The following is a 23,988-nucleotide window of genomic DNA, read 5'->3' as shown; positions in this document are numbered from 1 at the left end:
TCCGATTTTATTATAATAAGCGGATTGAACTGTTCTATCGGAGCTGGAGGCGCAATTCTTTGTCTTGCACTCAAGGAGAATCAAGTTTCATTGTAAACCTAGATTGTTTTGATCCGCTCATATTTCCTTGGACCGTGTCTGTTTAATATTCTGTTAGAGCGGCGACTGTTACTTTATTTATAACATTGGGTTTGATGCATTTTGAAGCGAATTTGATTACATTAGTGATTGCCATATTTTTGTTTTTCCGATGTCTTAATATGTTCTTGTAGATCGAACACGCCACAGTGCCCAAAACTCTTATTTCGGTGCTATTATAGAAAAAGACGGAAGAAAATAAAAAATATTAATATTTTATTCCTAATTGTTCCACATCTCCTTGTGTTACATGTGTATCACTTTTAATCTTTTCCATTTATATTCTTATAAATTTTCATTTGTGCTTAATTTGCATTTTCTCGACCGAGTGCCTTTGATATGCCAATTATTTGCCCGAAAGTCTGTGGTGTAGGTACACCAAATTAAAATTTGTCTTTAGGCGCTCGGCAGTTTGCCAAGAATGGCAAGGATCTTTATATTTTTCAATTTCTCATTATAACCTGCCGTTGTTCAGTAAGCCCACAAATTTACTGCCAGTTTTGAAATGCAGTATGAACCAGAATTTCAATTCCGCTTAGGTGGTTTTATATGTATATGCATCCGTGCTTTTACAGGTTGAAGTCACGTTGCAGAGACCTGCCTCATTGTAATGGCGGCTCTTAGCAAATGAGAACTCAATTTTACGACGCAATCCGCAATATTGCTTCGTCACGAAAGCCGAAAATATTAAAATTGGCCCGTTCGACGGTCCTCGGTTCGCAAGATTCGCCGTTCTTGTTATGAAAATGTCCGTCCGTTGAAATTATTATAAACAGACAAATTGCCTGTTACGGGCAAGTTGAAATTACCTCTGCTAATTAATGCTTTGAAACCCTTTACTTCGCAATTTTCTGGAATTCTGTTTATGTTTGTAATTTAAGTTCACAATTCTGAAAACAGTCTGCCTACGGACCATCAAACAGTTTGATTACAACGAGGATTATAAAAAATGCTTATTTTTAGGGTTCCGTACCCAAAGGGTAAAAACGGGACCCTATGACTAAGACTCGCTGTCTGTCTGTCTGTCCGTCTGTCATCAGGCTGTACCTCACGAACCGTGATAGCTAGACAGTTAAAATTTTCACAGAGGATGTATTTCTGTTGCCGCTATAACAACAAATACTAAAAACAGAATAAAATTAATATTTAAGTGAGGCTCCCAACTCCCAAACAACAAACGTGATTTTTTTGCCGTTTTTTTTTGCGTAATGGTACGGAACCCTTCGTGCGCGAGCCCGACTCGCACTTGGCCGGTTTTTATTTTATTTCTTTTTGTAGGCAACTCCTTTCATCCCCCAACTGCGTCTTCGCCATTCTTGTCAAAAACATTGTCATTGTTGCACATGTTATCTGTTCATAAAACTGTAACAAAAACAACGCAAACATAAAAATATGTAAAAACTATCAGGCTCGACAAACACATGCGAAAGTGTCCGTTCACGCTCGATATATATATACCTACATAACATATAGATTTCTCAGAACAGAATATAATAATACTACAGGTATATAAGGTTATGTATGGAAGTGTTTTTACAAACATTAGGTGTAATGTAAGGTGTAAGGTGGGTTGGGGTAAGATTGAAAGGGTTTTCCAAGATGAAAAGTAGCCCATAATGCTTCGGCATATGGACGATTTTTTGTCTTACCCCTCATGAAAAACCCTTTCAATCTTACCCCAACCCAAGGTGGGGTAAGATTGAAAGGGTTATATACCTGTATATACCTTCTTTATCCTATAGACATAGACATCATTTATTGGTAATTGTAATATTAGGTCACAACTTACACTACTACTACTACTACTTATACTATGCTAATTTGCGCTGTGTATTATGTTAATAAGTTACCAATTTTGTACTTATGTCGGAATATAATATCGAAGTAGTACCTACTGGCTACTACCTAAGTACCTACATACATAATTTTCATAAGCAGAAATATTAAGTAGATTTGCGATATTACAACATAATAACTTCAGATAATTCCAGGAATATCATCATTAAGATGGGTTTTGATTTTTATGATGTTATGCGATCAGATAATGCAATATCGAATTTATCTTGAAATACGCTTGTATAGTATTTCAATACTGTTGCTACAGAACAACCCCGAAGTAGCTATTTTTTGTTGCTGTTGTATACGTTTGGGCTAAATCAAATGTCGATGCTAAATCGCTAAACGTTAAAAAACTCCATATATTCATGAGATCTCAAATGCATTATTTGTATTTTTTGTAAAGTCTGAAAATTATGACACTAATACCTTTTTTTTTAGGGAATGCATGTCATGTACCCGGACCCGACGCACTATCGCAATCAGCCAGCCAGCCAGCCCTCGTACCAGCCGGCCGCGTCGCCGGCCCGCCACCAGCCTAAGAAGCGCCGCGCGCTGAGCCCAGTCTCGCGACACGCGGGTCCCGATAACACTGGCTACAAGGTGAGTCGGCGTGTGGAATTGCACTAATATAGTAAGACGTCGGGGTCGGGACCGATTGTAGTAAGTGTGAAGACTGCCTTAGTATAGGGCACATAATATATCACGCGCGTAATGCTGTATGACGTGTCTAGTGTGGTTCCACCTCAGATACTGCTTTGATAGACGAAGCGCGCCCCAGGTAGCAAAATGACGTCATTTGACGTCATTTTGCTACCTGGGGCGAGGTGTTACATAATGATCTCGTTCATAGAAATCGATTCTTGGCTTGCCTCAAATACTTTATTGTAGAAAAAAACTAAAATTTCGCTCTGCACAAGTTTCTTTATGAGAATGCAGTAATGAAACATTCCTCGTGCCTATGATAGTTAAATTTATGGACCGAACACGGAGGTTACAATAACATCACATTTGCGATTTCCTATCAGCTAAAGCATAATAAGTATAATAACATTCTTTATCGTCGCTTTTATTGATAGTTTCAGACATAAGCATTAACAATTCAACATACACATTACTTCGTGTTTTACGAAGTTAAGTAAAGCAAGTACATTTTGTTTTATAGAACTATGAAATCCAAAGCGAAAAAGTTAGAATTCGAACTCACATAAAAAACTTTTTTAATTATAAACCAACCAAGCAGAATCAAGCAGTATTTTTAAAGAAATCAAAAAATTGATAAGACGTTCGTTTAACATGAATCATTCCGAATTATATTAACTAATATACAGTTTATGGTATCATTTTCTGCAATAAAATAAAACGCTAACTCGTAATCAAACTACTTTTAAAATTTGTCTACGTGACGGCTTCAGGCCGACGAATGCTTTACCAAGACAAGTGACACACAGTAAGCTTACTGCGGTATAATGCATTGATTCTGTAGAATCACACACACAGCTTATATATTGGTTTCGAGTTGAGTTGAGACGGTACGCTATATACGTACACCCGTACGTAACGCTCTATAGATAGAAATGTCTTCCCATACAATGTTACGCTCATGGCAGCGCGCAGCAGCGTCACCTGGAGACCAAGGCTTTTTCAATTGGCGCCCGAAACTGTCGTAGGTACATCAGTGTAGACTCGGTTTTGATGCAGGGACGCGTTTTTAAAAACGCTCTTTAATCCTGGTTGCGTTCTCATCAGTTTTGAAGCCCGAGGTCCAGTATCCAACATTTTCTCGTCCATGCAGTGAGTTCAGTGGCAATTGGTGAAGTAAATTGCAAACCAATCAGTTAATAAATCACCTATTTACCATACAAAACTAATAATTTACGATATCGACTAGTAATTACACTGAACGACTATAAAATGAACGGCTGTCCTAACTAAGCAAGCATATTTCAAATTAATTAAATTGAACTTCGCGCGAGCGTGTGGTAGCTATGGTGTTACTCCAATGGCGACTAGCACAGTCGAGTCGATCCAACGAACCAGTGTAAGAGCACTATTGTATTACCTATTGTTGTTCCGGACCATTTCATAAGTTAACTGGTTCACTTTACCATTCGACTCACTTTCGATTGCTCAGCAATGTAAATACACGAGCTGATGAACATTGAATCTATTTATTTACCACATTACCGCTTGCCTGTCGCCTTCTATAATAGGGCGCGGTTCTGATCTGAACTCGATGGAGCGTAGAATTTCCATGGAAAATAGTCTTTGCACTATTTTCCAATGGCGAGTTGACTGGAGTTCAATTTGGAACAGTCCAGACGTGGTATTTTTAGAGATAATCCACTAGAATATCTTGAAAATGTTTATCTAAGACAGACGTTTTATTTTACTGATAGAAAAGTCTGTGGGCGGACGTCTATTTGTGGATTTACATTTCTTATTTTCTTGTTTATTTGTAGCATTTAATCACAATCGGCCTTATTGTCTAGACTTTGAACTTGTTTTATAGCGGACCAAAATAAACGCAATCATTTTTGGAACACTCAAATGTTACGTGTTCTAATGAAATAACGCGTTTCGGTGGCGCAATCTAGTCGTGTGTCCATTTTTACCGAGCTGTAGACAATTGATCGTAACCAGTGTAGTTTTTATTTAGATCCGTGAAAAAATGCATAACCTGAGAATACAGGTTCCTTCGAGCGTTCGGCTTTCCAAGATTGGAACAACAACTATGTTGGTTTGTCGATCGAAACTCGATCTACTCGTCGGTATGTTTTATCGGAGAGTTTGGTGCCACCTGCGAAAACAGCGAAAACATCTTACAAATAACATCAACAAGATCTCGCAGTTCCTCTGTTGACGGGAAACGGGGTTTATATTTGAAACCTCTACCTCACTGCATCAAAATATAAGCGCATTCTAACAATGATTTTAAAAGCCGCCGAAAACCAACGGTTGAGCTGCTGAGTGGAGCCCATTACATACGTTTTCTTTCACATGTTTGTTTTTATCGCTGTTTAAAATATAAAATGTTCAGATCAGATACTCATGAAGTCGGGTGAAGCGTTAGGGAAAGCTGAAAGAAAATAGCCGCTTCTATCCGACCATAGATCAATCATCATCGCCCTGTCTTGCGAGTACATGATTGATCTATGTTCTATGCTGCAGCGTTGCATACAGATAGCCGTTTTAATTTCAAATCTTCCTTCAATCTGTGCCTTTAATCATGGTTTAAATTGGTATGTTACAATCTTTAATGTAGTTTTTCATAAATCATAACGTACCTAAACTCGCACGGTCCGAATTGTACAAGTATGTACTAAACAACTTTGCTCATCAGAAGCCATCAGCTGCAGAACAAATAGTCATCCTGAACGATTTTTCATAAAACTGGTCGTGCGCTGCTCTCATCTGTCAGTTCCCAACGATCTTGGCCAGATAATCGAAAAGATGGAGCGACTCCATCTTTTTGACAAAGCTACTACAATTGGACCTATCTGACCATAGTGGCGTAGGCGTACATACAGAAGATAAAAGTTTAGAACTGTTTTATCGATTAATCCCTTCGTAGACATGAAAAATAATCGAATTAGTCAAAGTGCAATTTAAAACACTACACATCAAGTTGAAAACGCTGCGTTGCTCTGTTTGTACAATAAAAATTGCAGCTTTAAATTTTAAAGCGGGTCGCAGATTCAATTTTAAAATGGAACGCTTGCGTCGGATATAATATCACCTCTTTGCATGCAGCTCATGTTGGAATGTAGGTACACTTGTATGTACTTGTGTAGGGATCACTTTTCACTATAATCTCAGATACAATATAGTATGTAAATAAAATACCGTTCTCTATACAAGATATTCCTAAAAATATTTAGCTGAAAATATTTTGGCACCTCTTCGATATGATACGATACGCCACTTGCACAACAGTGAACAGGCGCGCCATTCAAAGAGACACATTGTCATCATGCTGTCACAAAGAAAAATGCGACCCTCATATTCGTACTGTTGTTAAAGGTATTGTGCCAGTTTTGTTATTACAAGAACTTAACTATTGTATAATAAAAAATAATGAATAGTGAATATTTTTTTACCTTACGCCCATGTGAAGGTAGTAAAACGGCCAAGCCACATATGTTGCCCCAGAACCACCGAAACACGATACCCTTCGGTCATAAGTCAGCGCACGCGACCGTGTCCTGCAGAAATTTAAAACTTCGTTTAAAAATTCGGATGGGAATTAACAATCCTCATTACTCCCGTCTGCATGCACATCTGTCGTGGATGGTCTCTTTACCGTTAGCCAGCATCTGGGACAGTGTCGAAAGTATCCGCCACGACGCCTTGCTTGCTTTACGACGCGCCGAAATCTTGTTACGGTCCTTTATTGTGTTCGCTGTTCGGAGCCTACTTTTACCAGAATATCGGAGCTCCTTTCCAAAATTGCAGCGCTGAGTCGTGGCGCTTCTGTACGTGACTTTTTTGGTGACTACTTTTTTTTAGGTTGGTGCATACGACAATTATCTCAGGATAATTTATAACGTTGAGAAGTCAAAATTGTAGAAGACCGTCTAACAGGCAATTCAGAGCTAATTTAAATTGCATTGTCTTGAGAATTAGAATTAAATTCACATACACATACATACATAACACATTGTACATTTATTCTGAGGTTGTACAATAAAGAGGATTTGTATTGTATTGTATTGTAAATTTGATGCCTGGGAGTCTGGAAGCCTAGCAAATATGACAATCGTACATTGACCAACGCTAAATGAGTAGAAAAAATGTATCGGTATGACAAATGCTACGAGAAGGTACGTGACTGTTTCCGTACATTAGTTTTGCTGGGCATTTTCCGCAAATCGACATGTGCCTATTTTGCGTGAAATGAGGTAGCGCTACTCTAACCACCCCAGCTCCTTCACGAAGCCTAGCAAAGTCTTCAGGTTGCTAATAGTTGCCTCCTTTAGTGTGCATGGATTCCCTAGGTATTTGCTCCAAATACATCTACCTGTTTACAGTCTAGGAGAATATGTTTTGTTGTTCCTTCTTCTTCCATGCACGCTCTGCACATGGGGCTGTCAGTTTTACCCATATTATGTAGGTGTTTGTTTAGTGTGTTATGTCCTGTTATTAATCCTACTATTTTACGTAGTTGGCTTCTTGGTGTTTTCAGTAATATTTTGGTGAGCTTGTGGTTCAGTTCCGGTAGAATTTCTTTGGTTTGCCTGCATGTCTTCATTTCATTCCAGTACTTGTTGTGCAGTTGTCTGTGATGTTGTTCTAGCTGGTTGTGCTCTTCCCGAAACTCAAAACATTTCTCTCAGGGCGAAAATTTAAGTCCAATGAGGTTATACGGGAGGTCAATGTGTATTTCGAGGCCCTTGAAGAGGCGTACTTCCGTGAAGGCATAGAGAAGTTGCAGATTCGTTGGGACAAGTGCGTAGAACTTAGGGGGGATTACGTAGAGAAATAAAATAAATACATTTGCAATATTATTATTTTTTCATGTCAAACCAAGTTACTTGTCAAACAACCCTCGTATTAAAGGCGGAGTACAGGATAGGTATGCGTAATACAAAATTACCGTTTTTAGCAGTCCAAAGTTACAAATACGAAATTTACAAATAAGAGCGACAAAATCAGTGCTTTACGCGCGTTTACCTAAACGTCCATCAGAAAGAAAATCATTATTAATTTAGCGAGTCAGATAAGAAGACGTGCTAAAAGAAACCACTACTTGTAATTTCTATTAGGTAACAAAAGGTGTAAAATTTCACCGACTATATCTATCAATTTTTAAATTTGCTACTAAAATGGTTACTTTTGACCGGGACTGTAACTGTAACTTACTCAAAAATATGTCCCATAGTTCTTAATTCGCTGACATAAGAGCTATGGGAGTGGGACATATTTTTGAGTATGATGTATACCCATATTTGTACACTTGGCTGGTAGTACAGCAAGCAGTTTTTCAGCTTACTCGTACGTTGGAATACATTTTGACATCGATGCGTAGTTATGTAGTGTACACGTTTCCTACAGGTACACGTGCAAGACAGATAAAGTTAAATTATTCCACGATGTACCCAATCGATGTTTCATATCACGCTAAAAACAACGCTCTAATTATATTCATGTTTTCCACTTTCCTTCACGTGACCGGCTGGCTGACACGTTACACGAAAAGTAACGCGACAAAACGCCACGGCGACTGTTTATTTATAGACGAAATTTGCGCCACGACGTGGCTGTATATTCTATTTTGCAAAGCACAGGCTAGCAATAACCTCAGTCAAACCAATATAACTGAAGCCTTGTCTAAGTATAACGACTTGGATAGTGGACAGGCATCGGTTTTGCTGAAAATTGAACTCACGCGGGTTCGAACGCTTGGAATGCCACCAAGCTCCAGCCACGTGCCCACAAGGCAAGCCCCGTGACCCGACAACGTGATCCTACCGAATACATTATACTGTTAAACCCAAGGGACTTTACTGTTTGATCGTACCTCAGCCTGTATTACCTTTTGGAATACAACCCATATTCAGACGTTGCTGAAGCTTTGTTTTGATACATGGAAAAATTTGAGACCGCATTCATGAATGAGATTGACTCTAAAAGATGGTATTATTTCATAATTTTTATTACAATCAATGAGGTTACATGCAAGTACACGATTATTTATGCCGTGCCTTCGTTGCTAAATGCACTTGACCCCTTTTATTTGCTTACAAATGAATATTTATATTTTGTTTTTGTTCCAATGTGATAATAATGGTTTCGCATTCTAACAAACAGGATACAAAACGTAGCATATCGCCGCTATACTTACTTAATGAAAGAAAAGCGACATTTCCATCAAATGATTGTTGCAGATATGAGGTTGAGTAAGTATAGCGACGCACGATATTTAATGTCTTGCGAATTAAACCCTTACTATAAAGGCCGGTGTTTCGCTGAATTAAATGCCTACAAATTACTCGCAAAGCGAAAATTTCGTGAATAACAATGTAATCAGCACATCGTACGTTGGATTTAGTGTTTTATCTCGCGATGTTAAAGTGTGTTTTGGTCTGGCGCGCGCTGTGACGCAATAGTTTGTTTACACGAGTGGAGTGGCTGCATGTATGCGGGCCTCTCGACGTTGCCAAGTCGTGCGTTTATTCCTGATATGACCCCATATTCGCGAATTTTTTTCAGGATTTTTGGATAAATGTCACTGTTTGAATACTTAATGCGATTGTATAAAATAAACCCGTCATGATTAATAAATTAGGAATACATATTTTCTGCAAAGTTCTAATTCAAAAATGCGAATATAGAGATGCTAGTTTCATTAAAGCTTTTAGTCCCATTTTGACCACGAACAGTTTAAAACGAGATGAAAATAATTGCTCCGGAGCTTGTCAAATTTGCCTTATTATATTAAAATGGCGCCCGGACCGCTTTTTGTCAGTAATAACCACACCGAATTATCACGCAAGAACGTCGTATAAACTGGAATAACCAACATTTATAGGACGTTATGGAAGTGTTAAGTTTCATCATCAGATCTTGTTTGCGATGCGATAACCGCCGGTCCGGCTAGTTCCCCAAATTAAATACCTTAACTTGCTTTCCACCTGGATATTCGGTATTCGGGTACCAGATTACAATTTAACTTCGAAAGGCAAATGAGATCCCTGACCAACTATTCTCATTACAGGAACATCATTATTTTACAAAACTTTCATATCAAAACAACATCAGGTTGATTCGCAGCAAGGATGAGAGTACATTTCATAAAATTTACTCTAATATACCTAAACTAGAAAGGGTTTCAAATTACCAATAACTCATGTACCTTCCCAAGAAAAAACCTTAATGCAGAAAACCGTGATTTCAGTGCCTTTTTCCAGATTTCATTTTAGTAGATAGATTTTATTGTTTATATACCTAAAGTTGTGGTATTTGACTATATCAAATGAAACGAGATTTCTTGAGCAATTCTAGTTTAATACACCTTTGATGTAACGTTATTTACTCGCTCTTTAGAGAACTAGTCTAACCTAGCAGCTATTTTTTACCGGCGATTTCGCCCGAACATTTCGCAACGTGATCAATTTTCAAAGTCACGTTTGTTTCATTGTTGCGACGTTGCCACTCGTCCGAAATTTCTTACGCCGTGCTGATTTCGTGGACCGTTGCTCAATCGCGAAAAAAACTCGCTGCGAACCGCTTAAAAACGCTGGAAAAACGCTCCCGGATGTCGCGTCTGACGTTAGTAATTTGCTCGCGACATTTTGTAGTCTTCCTGCTCTGATTAAGTTGGATCCAAGGTGTTTCCTGCGGCCGCCATATTGCTGTTATAATAATTGCATGCGCGTTTTTAGGATTCCGTACCCAAAGGGTAAAAATGGGACCCTATTACTAAGACTCCGCTGTCCGTCTGTCTGTCACCAGGCTGTATCTCATGAACCGTGATAGCTAGACAGTTAAAATTTTCACAGATGATGTATTTCTGTTGCCGCTATAGCAACAAATACTAAAAAGTACGGAACCCTCGGTGCGCGAGTCCGACTCGCACTTGGCCGGTTTTTCCTTTTAACGGCCCGCGTCCGGGCTGCGGTTCTTTAACACCCTCAAAGGATGTGGCCTTAGAAACATCTGCTAAATGCTTTTGAAAGGTAATGGGCACTTGCGTAATCATTTTCTGTAAACGTAGATTGCCGAACACAGCTTTATTTTTAGGACTTGTGAAAAACCTTCATGTTATCGCGGTTGCATCTCCAGTTTAGCGAGAGATCACAAAACCACTTACCAAACTGAAAGTATCTTGGCAACACGTATAACAGTCCCATCTCGGTTAGCTTTGCATCGTTTGTGCAATGATTTCGTGATGTCGTGTGATGGGCGAATTGGCACCGGTGGACCATACAGGTCAGTAACCCGGCGTCCCGCGCCCCTCAGTTACGTAAGCGCTTGCCACATTGAATGCGACATTGCCAAAGCCCAAACGCTCGTGCCTGGTATCTCTCCTTATCACTACACCTATGCCGAGGACTTTGTCATTGTTTAAAGTTACATCATCTCCATTTTAGCATCGAACGATAATTATCGCCATAAAATTTAGTTATGGGAGGCCTCAAGAGTCAATAAATTAGCAGCTTGTCGACAAATTAGAACGATGCCCTTAACATCTTTATGAAATGTCAAAACGATTTGGACTATTGTGATTCTATAAAGTTAGCAAGAAACATACTTCAAAAATCATTGCAAGCTCAGTTAGGTAAAGTTGCTCATTACTTTTCGCTTACTTTTATAATTTGGTTTTCGTGTTTGCCTGCTACATTACATATTTAATTTATACTTACATAATAAAAACTTTCCTATGGCCTCGTGCGTGTGTGTGTTGCATGTCTGTATTGTTTTTAAAGTAAATTCCAAGATATAATAACAATTTATCGTTCCTATCACCAATAAATTAATCATACCGCAATAATGCCACTTTAATTATTATGCTATAGGGTATGTGCATTTCATAAGTCTCGCCTGATAACCATCTGGCCCGCAATCTATGTCGTGCAACGCACAAACTTGCATGACATTTTGGATGCGTTATGAAACCATTGTGATTTATCTTCTATTGTTGGATTTTGAGCCTATTGCGATATTTGCGTCTAACATCATCTCCACAGCAATTCAAAGAAATTGCTGTTATAGACATACTTCATTGGTATTACAGAAATATTTTTACAAACTTCACAATTGTAGCCTGACACGACGTATTGTCAGTGTCAGGTGGCAATTGTCATCTCTCGTGACATAGACGTGCTTCAAGAAAAAACAATCAACTGTGCCCTATCACACTGGCGATTTACGAGCGAGATAAAAAACAAAAGAGTGACACGAATTAATGGTGTTATCTATGTGACAATAACATCTGCGTCCTTTACTATGAACACTGAAAATGAGGCTGAACTGAAACTGAAGCTGACGCGATTTTTCCGAGTTGTCAACATTTCAATAGGCTTCCTATTCCTATACGCCATCTCTGGTGACAGTAACAGTTGTCGACATTCACAAAATTATGACTACTGTTTTGTAGTGCCTAAGACCGTTTAATTACCTCTTATATAAACTCTATATAATCGAATTTAAACTATTGGTAGACATACTAGCATTACGCGAGTGACTAAAACAAGTGAGTCTAAACCGTGAAATTATTTAACTCTAATATAAACGAGTTTTAATGCTTATTTAACTTATTTTATACATTTCCCAACATAAGTCGTAACTAAATAAATTACATGTCTTTAAATTTATTACACATGTCTCTTAAACTGCCTGTCTGCCGAGTAGGACGTAGAATAACTCTTAAGTTTTATGGAGGTGTTTGTGTCACACAAATCGTTCAGTACTCTAATTCCAATAGGCTTCCGACTGTCGGTGAACATTATGGCAATCCAGTATAATATGTACCATTTTCAATCAAAAGGGTACTTATTGTCCTTGTCAGTAAGGCGCTATTTCCATATAGCTTCAATTAGAAATCAACCTTATCAACAAGCGACAATGTGGTACCTTTTGGTTGAAAACGTCACATATGATGGTACGGAATTTGAAATAAAAGGGCCCGAGTGTTTTGCTGAAGTCTTGGCTAGTAGAGGATTAACAAATTGGCGATCATACTTTTATTATCATATTTATTAGGTTAAGGTTAAGCTTTAATCAATCTCACTAGAGCACAAACGGATTTACAAATATTCACGAGGCTACCATCCTGTCAATCGCTTTTTTGCCTCATATTAATGTCATGTTTGACCAACCCTAGGTTCCGATTGTTCCGAACCAGCTGCTGTGGATGCCACCGGGATAAACGCTAAGATGATAGAGAAAGCTAAAAATATTGATGCGCCTGAGCCAATCGCTCGCATGCGCTCGGTGAGTGGCAATACAGGGCGAAACGTGAGTGTTCTCTCTTGGCAACGGCACCGTAAACTTTCCTCGTGTTTAGCCAAAACGTGCAAAAAGCACCGCTGTGACACGGCCGATTAGTCTATGTCACAAACTTTCACCTCTCTAGGCACATCCAAGTGAGCAGAACTGTTCAACTTGTCAAACGCTGCGCCACATTAGTTCTGGTTAGAATGGAGACAGCGTGACTAAATAGTGTTAGGGCGTAACTACATTGATCGAGTCTCCTAATCCGGTTGTATTATACAAGTAAGTAAGTAAATATTCTTCATTGTGCACCATAAACAACAACAATACAACAACTGATTATGTACAATTGATTTTAACCCGTATCAGAGACTAGTAAGCTCGAGTAGTAGTATTTACTAGACTGAAGACTCTGCCCTTATCAAGGCAGAAGCGATTTAACGACCACATTCTATATTAAATGAGTAATAGTTATTTGTTTTATAAGGGGGCAAAGTTTTTGTTTAACTGCTCGTGCTAATATTGATACCCGAGCAAGCGAAAGATTCTTTAGCGTTGCGAGGTTTTAAGGCACATTGTTTAACAAAAAATTTCATGACACCAACGAGAGGAAAATACCAACTGTAAAACATCAAACAAAATGAAACCAAATCAATTCCAAACGAACATTATTAAATATTTATCATTTAAAAGTCAATTCTATCAGCCAAAAAGAGAAAACAACTCAAAATTTGCATCAGATTACTTTACCTCACATGTGGATAAAATGCAACTTTCTTATCAGTTTTTGAAGTACAAAGAGAGCCTTACCGAGCTGGTGTGGTGAAAAACTTATTTACCTTCGATTATCACTTTTGAATTAACAGCCGGGATAAGGGTTAACTTATTAAATGCGTCTTATACGAGTATAATGAAAGAAGAATTATTTATTTGCCCATTTGTAAGCCGAATGACTAGAATATTTTGCGACCGTCGTTGAAGTGTCTTTGAACGACATCACAGCTTCATTGATGTTATATTCTTACTTTAATAGTTTTTATAAATGGTTGCTCAAGTCTCAAGCCTTGTTAGCAACATCTAAAGGTTGTACGAGCAAGAAGTGCACGTTTCTAGTCCATCAGTATTGAGAGTGGTTTCTCAAGGTGCCGCGACTTCGTTTCCAACGATGTCGAACGAGCCGCTGCAACCGTGTCGCCGGCCCCGTGCCCTAGCTGCAGGCATTATGTACACCTGATTAACCCTACCACATGTACGATATCGTAACATTCTAACTATTGGTAATTAGCAGTAGAATCAAACGCCTATTACGTCTAACGTCTATTTACGTTATGTTTTTCATCTTATTCTGTGATACAATCAAAAAAGATCAGCAATATGTCTCAATCCTGGCGACGTGAAATCATGATTTATACTGGGATCTGTAGAAGACGACATAAACGTTTATTTTTCATGTAGTTTACACGAATAATAAAGGCATGCCAGTCTAGGCAGTCTAGTCCAGATCTTTCCCCTTAAGACCTTGTTTTTTACTTTATCAAAAAGCTAGCGTACGAAATTAGCCCTCATCATAATCTCGTTAGCTTTGTTCCTGATGCGAAAAATTTCAAGTAAAGTTGTTGTAAACACGCTCTTCTCTCATTATAATAAAGTTTTATTTTGAATGCAAAGCCTGGTTATTGCAAGCAACAATACTCCCACGAGAAGCTAGAAAATGAAGTGAAACTATGTCTCATGCGTTTGAAGGACTTATCATTACCATTTCCTGCCGTTGGTGTGTAGCCGGTTGTTTCTCACACACTTTGTGTTTTAAACGCAGCTACTGTTATTTACACGATTTCCTTGATTTAAATCGTATGATTCAGTATAAATTAAATATAAATTGTAAATGCTCTAATGTTTCTGGAAATAAACTATTTGTATTTGTAAAAGAAAAATATCTCTTCATATTTTCAAGTTATTCTTGAATTCATAAATCGAAAGTTTATTAAGATATTGGTATAATACAGGCATAAAATCCCGGATTCGAGGTATGTTTATGCAATCAGTTTCGTTTTGGCGCTAGCTCCAAACAATTCCTCCATAGATCTTAACATCCACGAAATAGTGGTGCAGCTAAATCTAGCGCTAATCATAGTTAATTTTGGACCTATGGTGGAAGTGGTTGGTATAAATGTCGGGATCGACATTCTTATTTGAGTTTCCTAGCGCTATTCCTGCATGAACGTTGAATATAGGTTTTCAATTTCCAATCTGGGCAAGCTTCCCTCTCTTAGACTTATTTCTATACATATATAAACCTTACTTTACTTCTTTTACTGTAACTGGATTAATCACAATAAGGCTGTTTTTCTACTGGGTTCGAAAATGGCAGCGATAGTCGTAAAAAACTAGGTGTACCAATTCTTAGGAATTATGTTTCGAGCGGAGCCTAAGTGAGCGTAGCAAAATACTGGGCCAACGCTAAAAAGGTTAAAACGTCTTCTAATGTCATGACTAATGTTTATGGCACTTATTTACCTGTAACATGGCAGCTGCAAACAATTATTGTATATTCACCACATTAATCATTGAGAAAAAGTTTTAATTAGTCATCAGTTTCACGCGCTTAAGTTAATTTTCTTTTAGGTATAAGCAAAGTTATATACTTTGACGCTTCAGGACTCGCGCTAATTTCACAGGGAGAGTTTCCAGTTTCACCACCGTCTCAGGCCTTATCTTAATTAACTTTGTTATGACGCAAGGAAAGTTGTTTGCTTTTTTTGCTTACAAAATGGTATAGTCACATATAACACCATAGCACCACACCAGTTTTTAAGAAAATAGGATGAAAAATTAGTTTTATTTGATGCCATAGAAAGGTAAAATAATTACATAACCGATCAAATCAACACTTCACTGATTACCTAAATTGCTAAAGATAGTTGGGTAACTAACTCACCTTTAATTAATTCACAATCGGAAAATCGGATAAAACAAATAATAAAAACTACCAGTAATTAAAGGTATCGGGTCGAATCCGATTTAATTGAAATGTTTTCGATACTGGTACATTTCCATCGGCCCAAGGTGGCTAAAGTAGGCGATTCGAGAGGTCAATCACGTACTGTGTTATTTACTAACTACTCCAGTTCAAGCAACCAGACCAGTGTAAATCTGATTCTCGGTTGTAAGTTGTTGTATGGTATCTAGAGACCAGGTTATTTAGGAGCTAACTAAGGGCGTGATCGTGATTTGTGAGCAAGGTGCGAGCGCAGACTTGCTAATGTACCCGTGAATATAATACGCTGTCAAAGTTTTCATACCGTTGAAAATTGGACTGAAACGTTAAAATACCTAATTAGTACGTTGTAAGACTTGTAAGCTGAACCCTCTTATTCATAAAATTTTCAAGCCTCGATCAGTTAATTATGTTTTATACATACTAATATTCGTGCTAATATTGATACCCGAGCAAGTGAAATATTCCAAAATTGAACCACGAGCGTAGCTATTTAAAAGTAAATTCTACCAGCCAACATAAGGAAACAACTAAAATTTGCATTTAATTACTTTGCCCCACATGTGGATAAAATGCAACTTTCTCATCAGTTTTTGAGGTGTCAAGGTGTGGTGACAAATAAACTATTTCACACCCATCAAAACATTAATAGAGAAACGTAGACACAATTTATATTTTATAAATCGTACAGAAGCCTAAAGAGTAGGCAACTTGACCGTGACTTCATTTTCTAGTGTTTCATATAATTCCATAGTAGCTAATCGTTTTGACAACTCGAAAAAAGAAACTGATTTGAATAGTAGTCAAATACCCTATTGAAGCTAATCACGCATGAATAACGCCATAAAACCTTAATGTACTTTTCTAGTTTTTCTACTTTATAAAATTATTAAATTAATTGTTCTCGTAAACCAAATCATAGGTACAAGGTTCGCCACATCTACCATATCTAGTTTTCTGATGGTCGGCCTTGTTTATGCTGGTGATTCACGTTGTGGTTTTGTACGTGTACGTCGACACTTATCGCCTTAGATACAGCGCTTAATCCGATTATTAAATGACCATAAAACACCTTCTAATACTTCTTAGAAGTTACGAACAATCGGTTGTTATCTACGCGACGAATAGGCAAGCATTCGCCTCCTAGGGAGCAACGCACTCGCTCAATGCAGTCGCGATGGCCTCGGCCGCACGCGTCATACGTTCTGTGTCATGTCTACTAGGCCTTATTAGAAAACTAATAGGGTTTTGCTTTGAAATTACTGTTTATGTGGAAAGCGATCTTACGTGTCTCTGTCTTTTATATCCACCGCGGGCAATCACAATTTTGTACTTGTTTAGCGACACTTTGACAGCGAGCGTAATATTGGGTGTTAAATTTCCACTTACACTTACTTCAAATTATTAGAAGTAGGTGTATAGTAAAAAACCGGCCAAGTGCGAGTCGGACTCGCGCACGAAGGGTTCCGTACCATTACGCAAAAAACGGTAAGAAAAACAACGTTTGTTCTATGGGAGCCCCACTGAAATATTGATTTTATTCTGTTTTTAGTATTTGTTGTTATAGCGGCAACAGAAATACATCATCTGTGAAAATTTCAATCGTCTAGCTATCACGGTTCATGAGATAGAGCCTGGTGACAGACAGACGGACAGTGGAGTCTTAGTAATAGGGTCCCGTTTTTACCCTTTGGGTACGGAACCCTAAAAAACATTTGGGGATTGTGCATTTGGGGATTTGGGGGGACTCATAGTCGTCAGCGCGAGGTACTTTTCACTTTATTGCCGCGAAATAATTAAATATGTATATCTACATATCATATGTAGGTTGTCTGGAAGAGACCGCTCTCTAGCGATAAGGCCGCCTGTTGTTTACCTCTGTCTTTATGTATTTTTTGTCTTTCCATGTATCTACATTTATTCTGAGGTTGTGCAATAAAGAGGTTTTGTATTGTACATACCATTTATGTAACCTTAACCGTAGGCCTGCTTATTTGTGTTAGTGAATAGGTATGTATGTATTTGGGAGAAATAATTACTAAATACCGCAATCTTAGTAATGTGTTGAGTATTATTTTCAAAACGTAATTTAAAATTCAACGGGGCTTCGATAGCTTAAATTGACAAGTAATAAAACTCTTTGAAATGCAAATTTCTGGCGCCGAATCGTAAATTTGTCTACACCAAAACACACCCACGCAACTATCGTCTAATTTACTAAAGCTTTCTCCAAACTAATAAACGTGACAACCACGCGTTTAACTACAGTTACATACGTAAGTACCTACCTATTAACATTACAGACATCAATTCAACACAATAGATATGGCCCGCGTACCCGCACCCGCAGCATACACACGCTTGTCTACATAAGGCATTTTGTTGTTAAATTACCTAGTATAACTTGACTTCTACATTAGTGTCAACTTCGTGTAATTAAATATTAGACTTATACTGGCTGGTTGACTTACAGTAGTTCATATTGTGAAGTCGAGCCCAGGACAAACGGTTCTATATGTATAATGCTATCTATATGCCGAGAGACGAGCGACACACTCCGATACAATGCTCTGATGGCTGTCAGTGGAAAATATAGTAGAACAAAAGATAACGAGTAGATATGCCAAGGCGGCAGTAAAAACATTCATGTGAAAACAATTTTCACGTCACGCGAGTTTACAGTTTTATGAATGTTTTGGAATTAATATGTATTATCAAGCATGGGCTATCGATCGTTATGCATTTCATATAACTATCGATGCTTAAAGATGTGTTTAAATTTAATATGTACTCATATATTGAACACGAACAATAAGTTTCTCAAACCGAACAGCGTTAAGAACGCGAAATAACAAAGGGATTACTACTATATACTTGGGATTGTCAATTGTCATGTTCAAAGTTAAGGGGCCCACTGACTATCAGTCCGCCGGACGATATCGGCCTGTCTGTTGTTCGGAACTGTCAAATTTTTGTTCTAACTGACAGGCCGATATCGTCCGGCGGACTGATAGTCAGTGGGCCCCTTTAGGATTATAAGGAATTAAGCAATATTGCGAAACATACGCAAGTGTAGCTCAATACATTATAGCATCGCTCACAAAATTGCGACGAATCATTTACCGGAAATCCTTCTAATAAGTTCTAACAAACATTTGTTGCGGGCCACACCATCAGGTGACACAGGTTTCTTTAGGCAAATTAACTCTCAAGTCTTATTAATTATTTACCAAATACCATAGTAAAAATTCATACATCAATCGAATTATCACTACAGGGCTAGTAACTTCATAATATGGAAGTACAAAATCTAATCTAATCGTTGTTAAAGTAACGTCTATTTGGGCAGATAACACAATAGCGGTCGAGCAAGTGTCGATGACACTGTCATCGTGTTGCTTGCTTTAAAATATGTACCTCTCACCGGTGAGAATGAATGAGATTGATGGCTGCTATGGAGAGACAAGCTACATAATAAGTAGGTAACTTTTTAGGTAGGTAGAATGGTACGGGAAAATCGCATTGAATTTTTTTTCCATTTACAATCAAATCCTCTTAATTGAACAACCTCAGAATAAATGTACTTACATTGAAACAAAACCATCATTTATCACCATTTATTGTTCTTTAAAGTATCGATTGCAGGGATTGATTTGATGATTGCCCGCGCTGTTATTAATGTTACAAAAATATATTGGGGTAGCTGCGTCAGAACAACACCGGAATTATACTTACACTGTCGCACAACTTATTATTTTTCTTGTACGCCAGCTACATTGGAAGATTTCAGTTTACTAAGGACAGGACTTTAGGACTGCAAAAGAGTGATGCAAGACTCAATAAGTAAAACGCTGCACACTTCGCCATATAAAAGTATATGCTGCACACGTTCATCGTCCAATATATGTATACATTTCCGCACCTTATTCCAAAGAAATAAGGTTGCAAATATCTTTGGCGTCGACCCTACAATGGACTCGTTATAGATAGTCGAGTCGATGGCACGGCGGGATACTACATACACATGTCAGTACACAGCGGGACACGTTCGTGACTGATTCATAGCTTAAGACTGAAAACTTCGATAGAAAGAAAACAGAAAACATACCAGCGACCTACACGCTAGATACAAGACGACCCATTAAAATGGGTTTCATCGGCTTTCCACAATCACACGGAAAAATAAAACATACATAAAGCAGAAAGGATTTATCGTTATTTTTACGATTTTCAGTACACTGTTAATAGGTATATTAGGTATAGTTAGCACACATTCAATTAAATAATTGCTCAACCTAAAATTTTCCAGATTGTCCTTCATAGTCATAGTAATTTATTTATAATATTCTAAATATTACATGTCAATTTAATTTAATATCACGGAAAAAGAAAACATTCACAAAGGATAAATAATTTATCTAGTTTTCACAATTTTCAGAGCGCTATTTCTATACCATCAATTAAATAAATGCTCAACTCCCTACCTGCAATTTTCTAGATTATGGAAGCCTATGTAGGCGTGCATTTGCGAATCCCATTTTTGCTTTAAAAGGAATGTCGCGTGTTGGCTGCATATCGCGCAAACCTATGGGAATTTTCCTCGGAACTGCATTGGACGAACTTTACTAAGGTCGTTCGAACATCGCCTATGTTCGCTTGTAGACTATTCAAACGTCTATTCATCACGTCTATTATCTAAACTTTTACCGTTACGCTGATAGTATCCAACGAACACTTCGAAATTGCAAATAGAAAGTGCTTTGTTATATTTTATATACAGAACGATTTAACAAGGCAACCATTTGCCCACAACAAAGTGTATCCCTGATATTGCTCGCGTACAAAACATATTGGCATTGGAAAGTATAATAAGTATGTACGCAGAATAGTTAATGGAAAGCGGGATAAAGCCTCACAAAATAGTAGTTTATGTGACTGCTGCATAATGAAAGGCATTAAAATATGAGTGTGGGTTTAAGAAAAGAACGAAGTGAGTTTCTTAAAAGGACCACACGAGTGTTTTAATGCCTAAATTATGTACAGTTACATACACTATTTTATCTAGACACATATTATAAACTTTCTATGTATGATATATTCACCCACCTCATATCACAGCCGATATTGGGGGTCGTTGCTCTCTGGCGGAACTCGCGGATATAGTGGAAGCCGTACGAGCCCAATTTCAAAGAAAAACCGCAAATCGATCGAACAGTTTAGCCATTTGACACACGCATACTAGAGGTCAAAACATATTTTTTGACCCGCAGTTCTTTAAAAAAATCCCTTAGGCAATGCGTTCTGTTATATTATATAGCAACCTTCGTTAATTACGTACGCTTCAACGGATTTTCACTTATACAACCTATTTCAACGAACAGATGGGTACATAAGTGACACAGATAAGAACCAAGCTACAGCTATTTACGGCTTGAATTCATTTAGAAGGGATACGATACGTCGGACTGTAACTAGATCAGCCCTAACCCTAACCCAGTTTCGCGTAATTCCCATAATTTCCTCTCTAATAAAGGACTGCGAATCGCTGAATATTGCATTTACTCTCCGAAAAGTTAAATCTAATAAGCGAAGGTACATTTACGTTAAACTTTGTATAGAATTCGCAACGTCTAAAATGTCTAAATGATTATCCCGAAAAGTTTAAATTAAATAAAAATTACGTCCAACGCTGTGAAATGTCTAGAAGTTAACCTAATTTATTACGTAGTAGTCGGCTAATTTAATTTATTCAAGTTGTTTACTTACCTTAATTTTTTCCATGGTTTCAGGTAAACAAAGCTGTATGAGGAACGAATATAGACGGGCGTGGAGGTCAGTAAACACCAGTAAACAGCGAACTCAATTTGCCAAATACTTATTGACTCGTGGAAATTTTGCGCGAACTTATGCGTAGTCTATCATACTAAAACTTGGGTCGTTATGGGTGCGCTTATACACTGTGAAATCGGAATTAAAATTAATTATATAATATTATATTGATTTAAGCGAACACAATTGTCACCATTATTTAAACTAAAACGGGACTTCTTTGCATACACCTATTTTTTTTTTGTCCTGACGTTTCGAAAGTGACTTACGTTCTTGGTCGCAGGTAGACTGGCAAGGAATTGTAACAATATCTACTAGCTGGGCGTGCTTTGTGGACAATTCGCTCTTAGTCGTTGGAAATATGTAAAGAAATTTATCATCGTCTCTAACTTTTGACACATGTGTCAATGTTATCAGTATTGTATACTGATTGACATACAGCATGAGAATATCATAACGTCGCGCTGTGTATGAAATAAATCAAAATAAGTTTGATTATCAAAGCTATTATAATTGATGAAATTTAATGATTATTCATTTACAAGCTTCATTAAACCCTTTCAATTCAATTTCAATTCAATTTCTTTTTTTCATTTTTTCAATATATTTTTTATTTTATTTTTAATAACATTTAATGCTGTATATTTGTGGGTACACGACGTACACGTGTTGCTTACATACGTTGTATGTACACGAGAGTATATTACTGAGGTTTGTTCGTTAACGGGTTCTACCATTTTGCGCCACCTACGCCCACCGTGATTCTAAATTTTACCATTTAAATTAACCTTGACACGTGTTATGAAACAAAATATATTGACAAAGACATCTGTCTGTCATACTTAATATTCTCTTCGGTTTCCGCGATTATAATTGATGAAAGTACAGTCGACCTCAAAGATGTTTACACTTTTGCACCTTACGCCTTTGCAATAAGGCGAAAAGTGTAAAGATATCTTTGACGTCCACTGTACATACTTTCTTTGTTTGACAGGTTATGTATGTGAAATTGATAATTTGTTATTCCGCCATACCTGACGCACATGGCGTGAAAATTTTGCTTGGTCACATTATAAGTCTTATTGAAAAAACGAATTAGTCCTGTTAATGACTCATTTACAATTTCAACAATGGTGAGTCCATTGTTTGCACATACTAATGCAATTAAGTAATTATCTGGCAATAAAAATGTTTTATTTGTATCTAACCATAAAAAATGTCTAATTAAAAATCATGAATGTGTGAACGCGAATAGCCTATGAATTAGCAATAAAAATTCACACTCATCAGTAGAAATAAATGTTTGGCTCCGAAAAGCAGGGTTCCGTACCCAAAGGGTAAAAACGGGACCCTATTACTAAGACTCCGCTGTATGTCTGTCACCAGGCTGTATCTCACGAACCGTGATAGCTGAAAGCTGCTGAAGACAGTTGAAGACAGTTGAAATTTTCACAGATGACGTATATCTGTTACCGCTATAACAACAAATACTAAAAACAGAATAAAATAAATATTTAAGTGGGGCTCCCATACAACAAACGCGATTTTTTCCCCGTTTTTTTTTGCGTAATGGTACGAAACCCTTCGTGCGCGAGCCCGACTCGCACTTGGCCGGTTTTATTGTGTACATAAAATTGTAAATCTCTTTATCCGGAAATAGCTCCATATACGACATAATTATCTTCACTATCAGATTTTAGTTTTTTTCTTTTTTTTTTTTATTAATATTGACGATGCGTGTTGCAGATAACTTACGTGTAAACGAACGTTCTGTTTTGACGAAACCTGAGGTGGATGAGCTTTTTGTAATGTGACGAAGCCTGCGCTGTGGATCTGATGGTATGCCTTTTTTTTGGTTAATAAAATTTTGCTGCGGGGTTTTAGTTTTAGTGATGTCTCAAATTTTCCATACTCCATGCAAAATAGCATGCATGATTCAAGGCTCGGAACCTGTTGTTTCTTCATACAAAAAAATACCGGTAGCTATTATTACATTATTTTTCGTTCGTTGGTTTATTATTTCGTTTTTAATGGGACAATCTAATAATACGAAGTTGTTACCTAAATACATGATTCAGTTCTACCACGTAAAGAGCATAAAATAATTAAAAATATTGGGCTTTTTCGGGGTTTTTCAAAGCACCCGCTTCTTCTAAGAACAAATTAAATTCACCCGCTTCTTATTATCTTATTAGATGAAATTAAATCTAAGAATCTGAGATACACCTACCAAATTATCCAAATTATAAACT

The 23,988-nt window shown here is 37.5% G+C and overlaps 1 protein-coding gene across 1 annotated transcript in view; it reads left to right on the top strand.

Annotated features, from left to right (window-relative positions):
* The window catches only part of LOC134747291 (homeodomain-interacting protein kinase 2), a 138,672-nt gene that overhangs the window by 6,322 nt on the left and 108,362 nt on the right, over positions 1-23,988 (top strand). The window contains exon 2 of the mRNA XM_063681914.1: positions 2,416-2,577. Coding sequence (XP_063537984.1) covers positions 2,419-2,577 — 159 coding nt within the window. The 5' untranslated portion in view covers positions 2,416-2,418. The remainder of the gene's footprint in view (positions 1-2,415; positions 2,578-23,988) is intronic.

This window comes from Cydia strobilella, chromosome 14 (genome assembly GCF_947568885.1).
Source record: "Cydia strobilella chromosome 14, ilCydStro3.1, whole genome shotgun sequence".
Lineage (NCBI taxonomy): Eukaryota > Metazoa > Arthropoda > Insecta > Lepidoptera > Tortricidae > Cydia > Cydia strobilella.
The sequence above is the reverse complement of the archived record's forward strand: the minus strand, read 5'-3'. Positions and strand labels throughout refer to the sequence as shown.